The sequence below is a fragment of the Betta splendens genome, chromosome 2 (assembly GCF_900634795.4).
Source record: "Betta splendens chromosome 2, fBetSpl5.4, whole genome shotgun sequence".
In the NCBI taxonomy this organism is placed as follows: Eukaryota; Metazoa; Chordata; class Actinopteri; order Anabantiformes; family Osphronemidae; genus Betta; species Betta splendens.
In genome coordinates this window covers 22,762,827-22,777,172 of record NC_040882.2, presented here as the reverse complement: position 1 = coordinate 22,777,172, position 14,346 = coordinate 22,762,827, and the positions used below count along the sequence as shown (strand labels likewise).

The window sequence follows — 14,346 nt, the reverse complement described above, 5'->3', positions numbered from 1 at the left end:
ATTGGTGTTTATTTTAACATTTGTAGAGGGATGGTAATTATAGTAACTTAAACTAGGCTAAATATGGCTAAATATTCAGATTCGTATCTTACTTTTGAAAGTGACACAAATTTGGGTATGAGGTTAAACACTTTTCCTTTAGCGCGTCTTTTGCATTTCTAGCAAATGCTGCTTGAATATTAAGCAATGATTCTCAGGGAGGCTCTTGGTGGCAGGAATTAATGTCCCCGCCTGATCGTCTGGTATGAAGTCAATCTTAAAGGTTAGAGTAAATGAAGAAAATCCCAGCTCTCCCAGGAACTGTTCGCTAATAGTCCTGTTTCTCCTCCCGCGCTCCATTCCTCTGTCAGACAAAACGGAGGAAGAGTTGTCTGTGCTTATCGCCCTTCGGCTGGAGGCTTTGTCTGTGTCGGGATTAATGAGAGGGGAAAGGGAGACTTGCAGCTCCCTACCTCCCGCCTGCTTGATGCCAGTCTATTAGGCAGTTCAGGTCAATGTGCTCATTTAGTAATCGAGGGTCCGGTTCTGGGGTCAGAGGCCGGCTGCCCTTTATATCATAGGAATGAGGGAGATTAAAAGGCTGGGTTTTGTGTGGCTGTGCCCTTTGTTTGTTGCAGCTGGTAAAGACGCGTGCCCGTGAGACTGACCGATGCAAATCATTGACATATTGACATGTGTAGAGTTGGAAGTAGAACAATCAATGTCTGACCTACTCATCATTGGTTCTGAGGATCAGCCTGTTGCTCTGGGTTTGTTCAACTGCTCGTTTATCCCTCAGTGCTCAGCAGCAACAGCTTGAACTGACCAGACTCTAAAGGATCTGGCCTCAAGACGAATGAGTTAAATGATTACTGAAGCCGTAAATAAGACCTCAGATACAAACTTAATACCTTTTGGTTCTTTGTTACACTAATGAAAGTGCTGCTACTGTGCTGAGTGAAGAGCAGCTTGCACACTTCTAACCATGTAGGGGTCTTAAAATGAAAAAAAAAAAAGCTTATGAAGAAGTTTCATGTGCAGAAATTGATGTCATTCATATTCAGTCCACCCTAAGACCTATTGTCTGTTTCTTAACAAAGATGTAAAGTATATGTATTATTATTCATTCATTCTCTCTTTTTATACCACTTGTCACTCCTACAGTTTCATGAAAGACTGCCCTTGAAACTTTTCTATATTTATTCCCAACACACTGAGTTCTGAGCCGCAGCGGTACGCACTCTTCTTCCTGTCGATTCGGCGCATCGTCGTATCGATGACTGCCAGCTTTTTGGTCCCTTTATGAGTCGCGGGTCCTCAGCTGCGTCATTTATCACACTGTCCTCTGGCCGATCATCATATGTCACTCTCAGCCATGGTGACAAGAGGGACGTCTGATTTGGAGGTGGCCTCTGAACTTCCTGAGATCAGTGGGAAGCACTTGCCGAGGTGGCGCCCGTCGTCAGAGGAAAGAGTTAAGAGACGAAGGAGAAGAGAGAGAGGAGGAGGAGGAGGAGGAGGAGGAGGAGGATTCTTGGCCTCGTCACCTCATGCATCTTTAAACAGGCCCACTCACCTTGTGGAGAAGAGTCATCAATCTTTGGGGAAACACATGAGAAAGAGACATGAGGACAGAGGGAAAGAGAAGGAGTAGGTTAGTGAAGTGGCGTTAAGGAGCGATGGCCGGAGGAGTGAGGAAGCAGACGAGGCAGGAGCAGCGAGGGGAGGCGGGGATTTAATAAAATGAAGGGCTGGTCGGGGCAAGAAAGACAGACACGCAATCTCAGTGTGAGAAGGCAACAGAGAGGTAAAGGTAGAGACAGCAGGGAGCGATGAAAAGGGCAGAGTGAAGATGGAGGAAGGGAAAAGGCGCAGGGAGAAGTGAGTGAATAATTGAAGGCCACCGGAGAGAGTGTGCACACAGCTGTCGGCCGATCCTCCACTTGGTCCGCAGGTGGCCTCTTCCCTCAGGTACTGTCAGCTCCAGAGAGGAGTGATGGAAGGAGGAAGGGAGACAGGCGGGAGGAGTAGGAGAGGGGGAGAAGAAAGGAGGGGGAACGAGCGTTTGGCAGCAAGAGACGCCGAGAGAGTGATGGAAAACGGTCGCGACAAGGAGGGAGACGCAGACGAGCGCGCTACAAAATGGAAGATGGGGTTTACGTAGAAAACGAGCACGTTTAGAGTCCGAGGCCTCGAGCCTGGTAGTCACAGGCTGCTTTGTTTGCGGTGTCAGGGAGGGATTAGTGAGAGATGGAGACAGTGGTGCAGTGAGTGAAGATGAACAACAACGTAGGCTCACTCTCACATTGTCCTAATTTGATTTGGCCGGAAAACGAGACAGAATTCAGATCTGTTCTAATATTTTACACGCGTTCTAAGATGACGAGGTGCAGCTTCGTCATCTGTGGCCCAGACATTAGTCCTAGTCCCAAACTAAAGTTGACCTCATTTCAAATGCACCTAGAACATGTCTCAGAAAGTTGACCTATGGCTTGATCTCATTTGTACAGAGAGATAGTTTGGATTGGTAATAATAGGAATAACATCATACAAACCTGTGGGTGTTTAGCAAGGCCTAAAAATATAAAAATCAAGACAAACAGAAAAAATATAACTGCAATAAAGAAATGTATGCATTTTGTATTTAAAAATATAGTCGTCAGGAATATGTGAAAAATAATCTTCATATGGCAGCTCCTAATTAACCTCAAACAAACCATAGCTCTTATGTCTGAGTTGCTTTTTCCTGCTGTTTATTAAGTCGACATACAGTACACAAATACAGACGTGGATCTGCTGCTTGTCCAAGCTGAAAATATAGTCATTTAATGCCAACATGTGTAGACTGCGCATTGATGGGTAATATAAACATTGTTCTGGATGCATGTGGTGTATGTTGAGTTAAAACGAGGTAAATGGCTTCAATCCCTCTGTTTTCTCTCTTTCATTGCTGTTGATGGAGACTGTGTGGGCGCCTCCTCTAAGATCTGAGTGTGGTGCGAGAGGACCCAGCTCTCATCTCATCCACTTTGGCTGAGGATTATGTGCCACTCTCCTCATCCCTTGTCACGTACCGTACGGCCATTCTGACACGTACGTTGCACGTGTTTCTGGACGGACAGGGAAGCGCCTGTAGATGCGGCTGCTGGGCTTCATTGGCTGAAAGTCGTCGCATGTTTTTTTTTTTTTTATGCACGTGGAGGTGAGGGCATCTTCGCAATGAGTAAAAATAACCCTGGCAGCGTGCTGGCGGTTCGTTTTCGAGGGGCCCGTGTGCACAAGCGAAACAAAAAACATATAGTCAAGCATATGCAAAGCCATATTCGGGCCCACGAGTCGGATGCGCGCACGCAAACACGCAGGCATATGGCCGCGCCACTGTCTCTTCTGTTTTTCTCAAGTTTCCCTCCATCCTCCCACCTCCTTGCTCGCTGCAGCCCTCCCTCCTGCGCTCAGAGTGACAGCTTGGGCAAAGAGGAGAGAGAGAGAGAGAGAGAGAGAGGCCCTGAATAAATGAACAGGCAAATAAGTGAGCGCAGGACAGGTAATGGAAGTCAGAAAGCAGGGTGGGAACGGAACAGTAAAACCTAGTGATGTAAAGAGCAGTCAATAATTCAGTGGCACATTCATTATTGATGTTCACTTTTTGTGAATTCATAAGGAGGATGGGGGGCGGCCGGACCAGGGCGAAGTTTGGGACACGCTCCGGATCCTGTGGCTACGGTGCTGTGTTTGGAGGAGGACCTTCAACAGAAGTTAAGACGACGCCGCATGCGAGGTTGAATGGAGCGAAGGCCCACAGGTCACGGTTAGGGAGCTAATTAAAAGCAAGCGGTGATTGACAGGTCTCACAGAAGGCTCTGCTGTCACTCTGCAGAGGGTGTGTCTGTTGAGGAGGTCAGTCTAAAGTAATGGAGCCTCGCAAGCAACAAGTACGGTACGCAACCCTGGAATAATGTCATTGGCACCAGTCGGATCCTCTGGGCTGTTTGACACGTTCAATCGAAAGAGCTTAAGAATCACAGGGGGCCCATGACAGTCCATTTGTGTCCAACTGACTTTGTAGCGTCTTGAATGTTATCATTTATTCCTCCCCTCAGGTGATGGTACAGCCGGAGCTAATGGTTGTCCAGCTGTCACATGAAGCCTGTTACACTGGACGTGAGGGAATCTATTCATATTTGGCATTAATGACCACTCCGACTTAAGGAGGAACTCGCCATACAGCATTTTGGTGGAGATTAAAGGTCATCGCCACCAATTTCTGCAAACCGTCATACAGTAATCATCACTATTTCTGTGACTGTGCTTTACATTGGGATACATTTCACCTTAGACAGGTGCAAGGATTTTACGGCTACTGTAGGAGAGACTCAGCTCCTGACTGTCTTCTACTGTACTTCTGTCTGTACAGTGTAGGTTTTCCTACACTGAGGTGCAAAGGAAGAAAAGGAAACTTGTTGCGTAATCAGCTTTGGGCCTCTGAAAACAGAAGTATCAGCCAGTGCTTGCGGATCTTATGAGTATTAGAGCGCTTCTTAAGGGAGACACTGAGTTGTTACGTCTTCTGTTCTTTAAATGAGCTTTGAGGAGAAAGTAAAAAGACACATTTTTCCATTAAAGAGATCAATAAGTTTCACAAAAACAATTAATCCCTCTATTGGCGTGCTTCAACAGCATAGTGTGTTAACCTCCCGCAGACGTTCACCGTTTCCTCTTTAGCCTGTGTTGCTAATAGCCGCGTCGATTCTCAGACACGATTTTCATGTCGCCGCCTTTTCTGTTCTTTTGGCAACAAACATGTTGAATATTAAGTGTAATTAAAGGAAGCAGGGAGTTATTTTGTAGCGTGAACATTCATGAGATCCTCCATCCTGTTGTTTACTCAACTGAGTTGTATCCTAAAATACATGTTCTGATAAAGAGGGTGCGAAGCCCTCTGTCTGACCACCCAAGTGTTCAGTATTGATCTGAAAGCATCACGCCGTCACTTTGTGTATTTCAGGAAGGTGTCATTCTGTCTCAGCGTTACTGTTTTGGTTGATGGTTTGTTTTTTATAATTCATCTGCAATTTGTTTTTAAAAAAAAACAAAACTTTGTTCCCTCAGAATTTTTTTCGAATTTGCAATTAAATGGTTTAGATTCGGTCTCGGTTGCTGGGTTGTTTTGATTTCCTTTGCCTTCCCTCCGTCGTCGTCTGTCTTCTTTGGAGCCGTTAACACAGCGTGTGCTGCTGTAGACCTGTGATGTGTGTTTGTGTGCGCTTGTGTGTTTACCATCCTTTGGTATCTCTCATGTTTCCACTTTGCTGGCTTTGATATCACAATGTCTTGGGCGGTGGGGGAACGGGCTTTACAGCGGCAGCCGCGTGTCTTCTCTTCTGTCAGTCTGAAAAGTTGTAGAGGGAGATATCTGAGGGGCCTTTGGAGCGTGCATCGTTTGAATGTAAACTCTGGGTGGAACATGATGCGTCGTGTTGCACTTGAGCCATTTAGCTGTGAAGTAATCCAGGGTGATTTATAATAAGTTGGAGATTCAGTGCCCTACACAAGGACAAACGGCTTTTGAAGACAGTGAACATTTGAGCAGCCAGTTAAAGGACATTTAAATCCCTTGTCTGGTCAGAGATTGTCTGGTCACAGCTTAGAAACAGCTGTTTCTGTTTAACCTTTAGCATAGCATTAGCATAGCATACATGTATTTAAAGGTACTGTAGAGTATAGATCTAACGTAGACAGGTGGTCTAATTAAATAGTTCTGCTTGATGACCAGGCTCCTAATCCCATAGAGTTTATATATAATGATGATTCCTGGTGTGGTTGTGTCACGATCGCACTAAAAACTCGTCAGTTAGTGTTCAATCCATTTCCGAAAACATTGGTCCTATTCATATGGAAATCTGAACAATGTTTGCTTCCTCGTCTGTCAACGTGACCGTCCGGTGGCGCAGATGCTAATTTCTCTAATCGTCAGCATGACATAAAAATGTCACCAAGCGCATATTTACCTCAGCTCCACATGCTGTAGAGTCTAAATCATCTGTTGGAGCTAATTTAGGTGTATTAGGACGCCGGCTGCAGCTGCTAGCGCGCGTCAGCGACTAACATTTCAGCTGGTGAAATTAGCGGTGTCCTCTGAAAGGCCTGGGCTCCCGTTATCATTTTTCCTAATACTTTCGACTGATCAGTGTGCTCCTGTTGTCGTCTTCATCTGTGTGGGCATGTAAAGCTTGACAGATTCAGCAATAGTAACAATACACAAGGGGAGCAGCGCTCAGTTAACAGTCAGTTGTTCTATTCGCAAAACAAGACAGCTGCAAATTAGTGGATTCACAGAAAGGTGGCTGTGTCTCATTATAAGCGACATTCATTCATTATATACACTTAATTAGGTGTTGTCTTTGACTCACATTACGCCACCACATCTTGCTCGAGGCTTGCGGATCTTAGAGAAACAGAAGCCGATCTACATCTGTGGAGAAATTCCTTTTGCACGGCCTAAGTTTCATCTGGCGTTTCAATTACTTTCCCTTTGGTCTAGAATGTTCTGTCACAGTCGCGGCAGAGGTTAAGCTGCCAACGAGCTGGTGTAACTCACTGAAAGGAGCTAAAGAATGTGAATTATCGCTATGATTCACAGATGTCAGAACGCCCTGATGTGTCTTTCTCTGCTTCTGAGTTGCGCTTGATTTCTTCCCCTTTTGTTTTCCAGTCTTTCACCCGCTTGCATCCACACGCATGCATCTTCCTTTTTGACTGTGTCTGACTCCCACTCACGCTCGTGTCCACAGGGGAGCGCCAGGAGTGGATGGAAACTCTTCACACGGCCACGCGCCTCCCCTCCACCAAATCCCAGAAGCGCTCAGACAGCCTCTCCCACTCCTCCACAAACAAGCGAGGCTTGCTGGAGCTCCGCAGTTACAAAGGCAGACTGCTGGTGTCCCTGGCGGGGAGCAAAGTCAGGCTCTGCAAAACAGAACAGGTACTTCCAGCACCGCCGGGACATCCTCTCCACAGGATGACAGCTTCCCGTTTGAAAGGGGGAGATAATAATCACAACCTATTTGAAGCGGATAAGAAGGAGCGCTTCATGAAAGGGATGGAGATATTCATGCATGTGTAATGCAGAAGGTAAATATATGTGTGAACACACCGGAGGGTGCCTTGAGAAGTCTGATGCTCTACATTTGGTGGTTCAGGAGCTCGGAAATGTGTTTTTAAAATGTGCAAATGGCTAAAACCAAGGCAGAGCCATCTGAAAAGAATAAAGCTGTATCTTTTATACTCTAAAAGTGTTGGGATGAACTTACCAATCCATGAACTTAGACCCTTTGTTCAAAATGACAGCAAGCAAAACATAACAGTCTTACATCTATATAGAAGTTATGTAGATACCCAAATCTTCTTGTGACGATAACGAGTTTCTCCTCCTTCCATCCAGCGCTGGTGCTTTAGACCTTTATTGCTGTTGTGCTGGAGTCGCCGAGGCAAACAGCTGCGCTGTGCTGTTTGCTGAGCATGTGTTTTATGATCTTTTAGGTTCAGTGCATGATGTCTGTAGGTTTTTTGAGAGCTTGAGAACCTTCATTTAATTCCAGAATGACATCACATGACAGATATGAGCGGCAGGGTGATATCATGGTGGAGGATGAATTTATCGAAGTGAAGCTTTTCCTCTCACAGACAGATTGTAATAACATATGCAGTCATGTAATTTCTCTTATTCTAAAAGTACATCCCAGTCGTTTCTGAAAAGATTGACAGACGCAGAGTGACGTTAGAGGAGAAATAAGACCAGCGTGTTGCCTCCTGAAATCCATAATGTTACGTATTGACCATCTGTCGATACGCTGGGTGAGGCTCCCATCAGTAGCTGTCAGCAGTTTGTTGTGTTCTGCATGCGAGCTTGTGTCTGTGCAACTGCAGTTTCACCTGACTGAATGTGAGCAGCCAGAAACAGACAGGCGTTATTAGCATGTGAGGATCCTCTGCCTGCAGCGCCTCGTCCAATCGCATCTCAATGCAAATGCTCAGTTCAGAGCACGGAGAAGCTGGTCCACTTCTTCACTTTTGCTTTTTGAAATTAAAAGAGGCTTTTTGGTTTGTGTGCGAGTGTGGCAGTGCTTTTTCACACCAAACGGGACCGTGACAGACGTCTAAAATCGTGCTTCCTTTCAAAGCGTTGGGTCGAGTAAAAAAGTCATCATGAGTTAATGAAGCAAATTTGCACTTGTTGCTTAGTGAATACAGAATAGCAGAAGTCGGTTTGTTTTGGAAGACTAAATCGTGCACTGTGTTGGCTTTTGGAATTGTTTCTTCTTTTTGTTTAATTAAAATTTAGCCTTTTTCCCCTTTGTTAAATCTGCACTCACCCAGTAATTCAAGGCAGTAATTAGTTATTCACAAACATATTATCTTTCTAAATACACCCTGTGAGTTCAATGACTATTTATGCGCTAACCTTGGAGACTATTAATCATTGCTTTGCTTCCTTTTTTCCTGAAATTCATGAATTTTCTAAATGACCCCACCTGCTTTGAACAGAAAGACACAACGTTCAATATGGAAAATGTTTCCATTTGTCCACATGTAGTGTAAAAATGTTGGTGTTCAACTCAGGATTCTGTTGCTTTTTGCTCAAATTCTGAGTTTTCTCTTTGAGCTGAGCTTCAGAAATATAAATGGTGCAGCAACTGCCTTTAAACCTTCATGTGCCTTGATTCCCATTACCTCCAACTTCATGTTTACTTCATCACCCGTGGAACTGCTCACTGTCATATTTACTGTCTAGTGCACTCCTGTCTTGTTTTTGCAGTTCGTAAACAAACAGCTGTGTTGAGTTATAAAAGATGGGAAAAATCTGGAGTGTTGAGGGTCGAAAGCTTCTGGAAGATGAAAGAATGCGTCAAGCGTCTTTGTTTCTGATAAAGCGCCACAATTTATATTTGACTACGTCTGATGTAGTAGCCTATGGCACTTCCATTAATTCAGGTTGTTGTTGAAAGGCAAACTTTATAAAGGTGCGATCAATATTAAAGAACCTGAGGTCAATGTGTTATAATATCTAGTTCACATTGATTAAAATCTAAAAACCCGACATCCTACCCATCATGCAACTCTATAGTGTCTCTTAGCAACTACTGTATTCCTGCCTTTTTGTTTGAATCTACACGCAGCATATGACTAAAGATGTCTCTGTTCGTTCCCAAACTGAGACACTCGGCTGATAAAATATTTTGACGTAGATGCCATTTTCATGTCTGAAACCTAGGACTGCAAAGAGCTTCAATTAGCCTATGGTAGAATGGCAGGTTGTAACCCCATCGGATCAGGTGAGACGCTCAAACATAAGCTGATGTTGCTTCTCAGCCTCAGTTCCCGTCTTTACGCTCACTTCTTTATAGCGAGGTCCTGTGAGTCTTTAATCTAACAGCAAAGTGTTCAACTAATCATTTGATTAATTTTCCCAGGCTGTGCAGTACCGCACTTACAGTAAGTTAACTCAGTGCAGTTCCTCTTTAATATGCTGCTAAATTATGAGCATGCTCAGAGATAACTGTGGTCGCTCTCATTGTCAAATGACCAAGGGGCCCAAAAGTCAATGAAGTCCTTTAAGTAGCCCAGCACTTCTATATATTGTTACGGCCTAAACTCGTTTTCATGACTTACAACTTCTTTTAACTGTGGACTACGGTGGCGATAAGATTTCTCTTACTCCTAGTTTCTCTTGAGCGTCTCTTATTTGATGTCAGTCCAATTAAGCCCTGATAGTCCCTGTTCACATCCACAGCCTCTGTTCGCTGCCTACTGTACGGCTGCAGCAGCTGCAGCAGATATCCTGTCTTAGATGGCGAGATACTGTAGCTAATAGCCGCCATGACACTTCATAAAGTGCCTTGCATGTATTTGCCTCGGTGTTTGATAATGCTACACACACTTGGTTCATTTCCATCTCTCCGTGGCTCTCATTTCATTTCGCGCGCTCTTGTAGTTTTGTTGTTTGCCTTTCATTATTTTCTTCATTAGCGTGAACAAACATCTTTGTTAGAATTCTCTTTTGGGTATCACTCCATGTCAGCACATTTCCACTTCCTTGATCTGAGACAGCGGGGAAAAAAACTGGGGGAAAGAGCATCAGAGAGAGAACAAATTAATTGTATTATTTCAGCTTACAAGATAAATCCCTGACATAAATGCAGTAACAGCGGCGGCGGTGCATTTTGCATAAAGGACGGCTGACAGCAAATGGGGGAAAAAAGAGAGTAAGTGACAGAAACAAAGGGACAGAAGTGGAAAGATGAAGTTAAAACGGGACGGAGGGAGTGTTCTGACGTGGAAGTGAGTCAGAAACAAGCGTCGGCGGCTTGTAAGAAAAGGATGATGGAGCGCGGGAGCGCGGGGAGGGAGGCAGGCCGCTGCCCCGTTCAAGTTCAGTGGAGTGAAGTATTTAATCTAACATGATGAACGAGCTTTTGGAAACATCATCCTTCCAGCTCCTCCTTCCCCACACACAGCCCATTTGTCACAGGCCGCGAGCCCTGTGATGGAGCTGTGTTTAAGGTAATTTAAAGACCTGGGTAAAGAAAGTCGGGCGGCGCGGAGCGTGTCGCACACGCACGTTTACTCCCAGAATGATCTCCCTGTCGCGGACGCATGGGCGTCCTCTTATCTCATACATCACCGGCGTTCTCTGCTTGATGTTCACTCCAGCGGCAGTGTTCAAACACCAATAATAAAGTCCTTTGTCACAATTGGATAAAAGTGATCTGCCACGTATCTCCTTCTGTGCTTTAATGCTAGCTGTCATTACACATATAGTCCAGACAACAGAGGGGATCTAATTAATCTCTGATTTAATTAAATCTCTTTCCCATTTGCTGTTCTCCAGATCTTCTTTGTAACAATTACCACAATCCCACGACTACAAGGCCGTTTTGGAGAGTTTGTGACACCAGTAAAATTGCTTCCACCGAGGTTCTACAGTAGTCTGGTAATGAGTTCTGATTGGCTACGCCTTGAAGATAAGACGGACTAATACTGCGTTCGCGAATTGGACACACCCAGCGATCGTGGAGCAACAGTAGCCGTCGTTTTGGAAACAATCAATGTGAAATAGTTTCTACGAGCGCCTTGTCGTGCTACTGCATGAGCTGCATGAGCAAAACAACGTGCTGGAAGACAATGCAGCTCCATCTAAAGCTAATCATTACTGTACATCTGCAGCACTGTAGTATGAACAGGTCATAGATACTGTTAGCAAGCTACATGTACCGTAACATGCTAACATTGGCCATGGCCTGTTTGGTCGTATCAAAAAAAATCAGTAAGGGCAGTCGTTCATTTCATGCCCGAAAAAATGTTCTCTGGTTGCAGGGTTTATTTGAATGTGATTTATGGTAAGAGCCAAACAGGTTTTAAACCCTAAGCGCTTAATTTGCTAAATGCTTTTACTAACTCAACACACACTGAAATGGCAGTCATTAAGCTTTTATCGTTGTGTTTCACATGCGCACTAAAGTTTTATGAAATGCTTTTAACCGTCACTGACAGACCAGTGGGATGACTTTTACTGGGCGCCGGTTGTGGTTTAAATCTTCTCCTCCCCGTGTGCAGAGTCACAAAATGGCTCTTTGCAAGTTAATTCATCAGCGACGTTCTTCTCCCTTTCGTTCCCATGCTTTCAGTCAAGTGACGTCTTCCTCTGTTCCGTTTTTTAATCTTTAACGCAGTCTATAGCACCTTCTCGGTCTCGCTGCCTAATGTTTAAAGCAATCAAGCCTTTTGTCCCCGTTGAGTGGATGCTCACCTACCTCTGCGCGACCGTCTTTCCCCGCGTGCTTTTAAAGCAGCTTAAGGGGTTGAGAACACATGGAACTGCAGATAGAAGTAGAGGCTTCTGTTACAGCAGCTCAGCATTGTGGAGCAACCGACTCACACAATGAGAGGTTGGGAAGCTGTGAAATGAATTCTAATTGGATGCATGGCTAGCGTATTCCAAGCAGGCCTCTGCTTCGCACTTATCAGGTTAAGGTTATTCAACATAGGTTAGAGAAATCTTCTTCCTCTCCCTTCTTCCAGGAATTGCTTGATTTGCATTGGTTTTCTTCTTTCATCTGATTATTCTTCTCCCTTCTCTGCCTTTACATTTGTAGATGCCTTATGACATTGTATTCGAAAGTATCCAAAAAGCGCTAAAGCCCAAGTTTTGGCATAAGCACCTCGGGCCCTTCTCCCCTCTCCTTCTGCGGTGTAAGTGCCATTATTACCACCTACCCCTTGGCTGTTGTAATTGGGCGGGTTATTTTTACCCCCGGTGCCTGTCCTTACGCGCACCGTGCCTCCCTTGCTCAATCCTCGGTGAATTAATTGGAGAGGGCAGGAGGCCACATCACATATTGGGCAGGTAACGAGTGGCGAGGGCCGGACGGCCGCTAACACCCAGCGCTCTAATTGGCTGCCTGAGAGGGATGAGGGTCATTAGGTATAGGTGGCTGCTGTGCCCTCTCTGCACAGTCGCACATCTGCGCGCACATACGTTCAGACAAGCGGCCTCTTTCATGGACTCCGTCCTCACGGCGCGAGGATGTATACCCGCCGTCTTTCTGTGTTTGAGTTACTGCCGTCAGATCTTCACCTGAACTGAATGGTCGGCCGTAACGAGCCTTCAATGAGCTCGGCTTATTTTCTTCCATCACCCTTGCGCTCTCATTATCCTGTCATGCGTCTTCAAACCTCGTAACGCGCTGAACTTAAAAGCGCCACGGCTGCCGTGTACTGTAGTTATAATTGATAGGATAGAGAGGCAGCTGCAGGACTGAAAGCCCTTACATCAAAACTTTTAGCTCAATTAGAACCTGGCCATACAGTGAATTCAGGCATGTCACTCACGCTGCCTTGGCCTCTTCTTCATCTTTCTCCGTCTCTTTTGTCGTCCTCTTGTGAGCTCGGTGTCTTAATTCCTCATAACGTTACAAAGGATTCCTCCGCTCCAGCGTGTCGCCTTGTTCCTATTCTTCACACTTTGACTATCATTGTGCGGAACTGTCAGGAAAAGCAGAATAATTGCTAGCGTTTTCACACCGCAGTCCTCTAAATTAGTTTGAAGTAGTGTAATTGGGGCTAATGATGGCCAAATGAAGATTCTGACAGCATTAGACCCCATTGAACTAAACTCTGCAGAAAACCAGTGTAGAAATCCTGCAGCATGCAAATATTTAGGTGACTTTTTCCATGTGTTGTGATCTGTTGAGTGGATTTTGTTCCTTCGTACTGTAGTTGAGGAACTCGGCGCTCTGCAACACATACAGCACTGAGCATAAACACACACGCACATATGCTCAACGCTGGGCCATGAATTCTCCCCAAAAAGGCGCCCAATCAACAAAGATGGTGTCAGTTCATTTTCTTCTCTTTGTTTAGTGTAATTAGTGTCAATTGTTTTGCCGCTGACGAACAGTTAGCAGAGAAAACACACATGCTATTAGCTGGCACAGCATGGCAGCGTTTAGCGCTTCTCGCTAAGACTGCGATTTGTAATTTGCCATTGAGGAATATTGGCAGCGGTCCTGTTTGGTCCTGGCTGTTTCTACATACATTTCCTTTCGTGTCAGCTCCTCAGATGACCTCTCATCCGTCTTCAATGCTCTATGACGACAACCCAGAGTTTCTTGATCGTAAATTTTCTCCGTTTGTCCCCTTCCGTGTGGCTCATGTTTCCCATCTGTGCCTCCCGTTCGCTGACTCCCATTGTGCGTCTTTGTGCCTGTGATGGAGAAAGCGTGTATTTCTTTGTATTGTAATACTTGGAGTCGGCGATGTCGCTCCTTTTTGACAATGCGCCTACATTTGTGTGGGCGTAGGTGGACTCTGTCTTTCTGTCTGTTTTCCTGCCTCAGCTCAGAGCTTTAGGCTATAGAAAATGGTCTAAACTGTTGTGAATATTGAGGGTGAAGTGGCGCAGGGAAGGCAGCGTGGAGATACAGTGGAGCTTATGAAAACTGTGCCTGTGCATCTAACCCCTATTTCTGAATTGGGCCTCAGAAAACATCAAGGCTGAAAGCTTGGGTTGGTTTGGATTCCCCAGATGCACCTTTGCCTTTTGCAGAGCTTTGCTATTTCTCACGCACACGCACGCACGCACGCACGCACACACACACACACACACACACACACACACACACACACACACACACCCTCTCTATCCCTGTCTGTGTCTCTATAACACTTATACACACACACATCACGCACAGACTCAGTTTGTGCGTCATTTGTGAGAGGGAGAAAAAGCCGATGACTGTTGGGTTTGTTATTGGTCTGTCACAAACTATTTTCAGCGGCCTGTGTCACAGGCCTAACTCTATATTCAGT

At 45.2% G+C, this 14,346-nt stretch overlaps 1 protein-coding gene across 3 annotated transcripts in view; it reads left to right on the top strand.

The window, feature by feature from the left end:
• Nucleotides 1-14,346, top strand: part of arap2 (ArfGAP with RhoGAP domain, ankyrin repeat and PH domain 2) — an 84,332-nt gene that overhangs the window by 15,490 nt on the left and 54,496 nt on the right. For all 3 annotated transcript variants that reach the window (XM_055507049.1, XM_055507050.1, XM_055507051.1), the window contains exon 9: nucleotides 6,771-6,961. In XM_055507049.1, coding sequence (XP_055363024.1) covers nucleotides 6,771-6,961 — 191 coding nt within the window. The remainder of the gene's footprint in view (nucleotides 1-6,770; nucleotides 6,962-14,346) is intronic.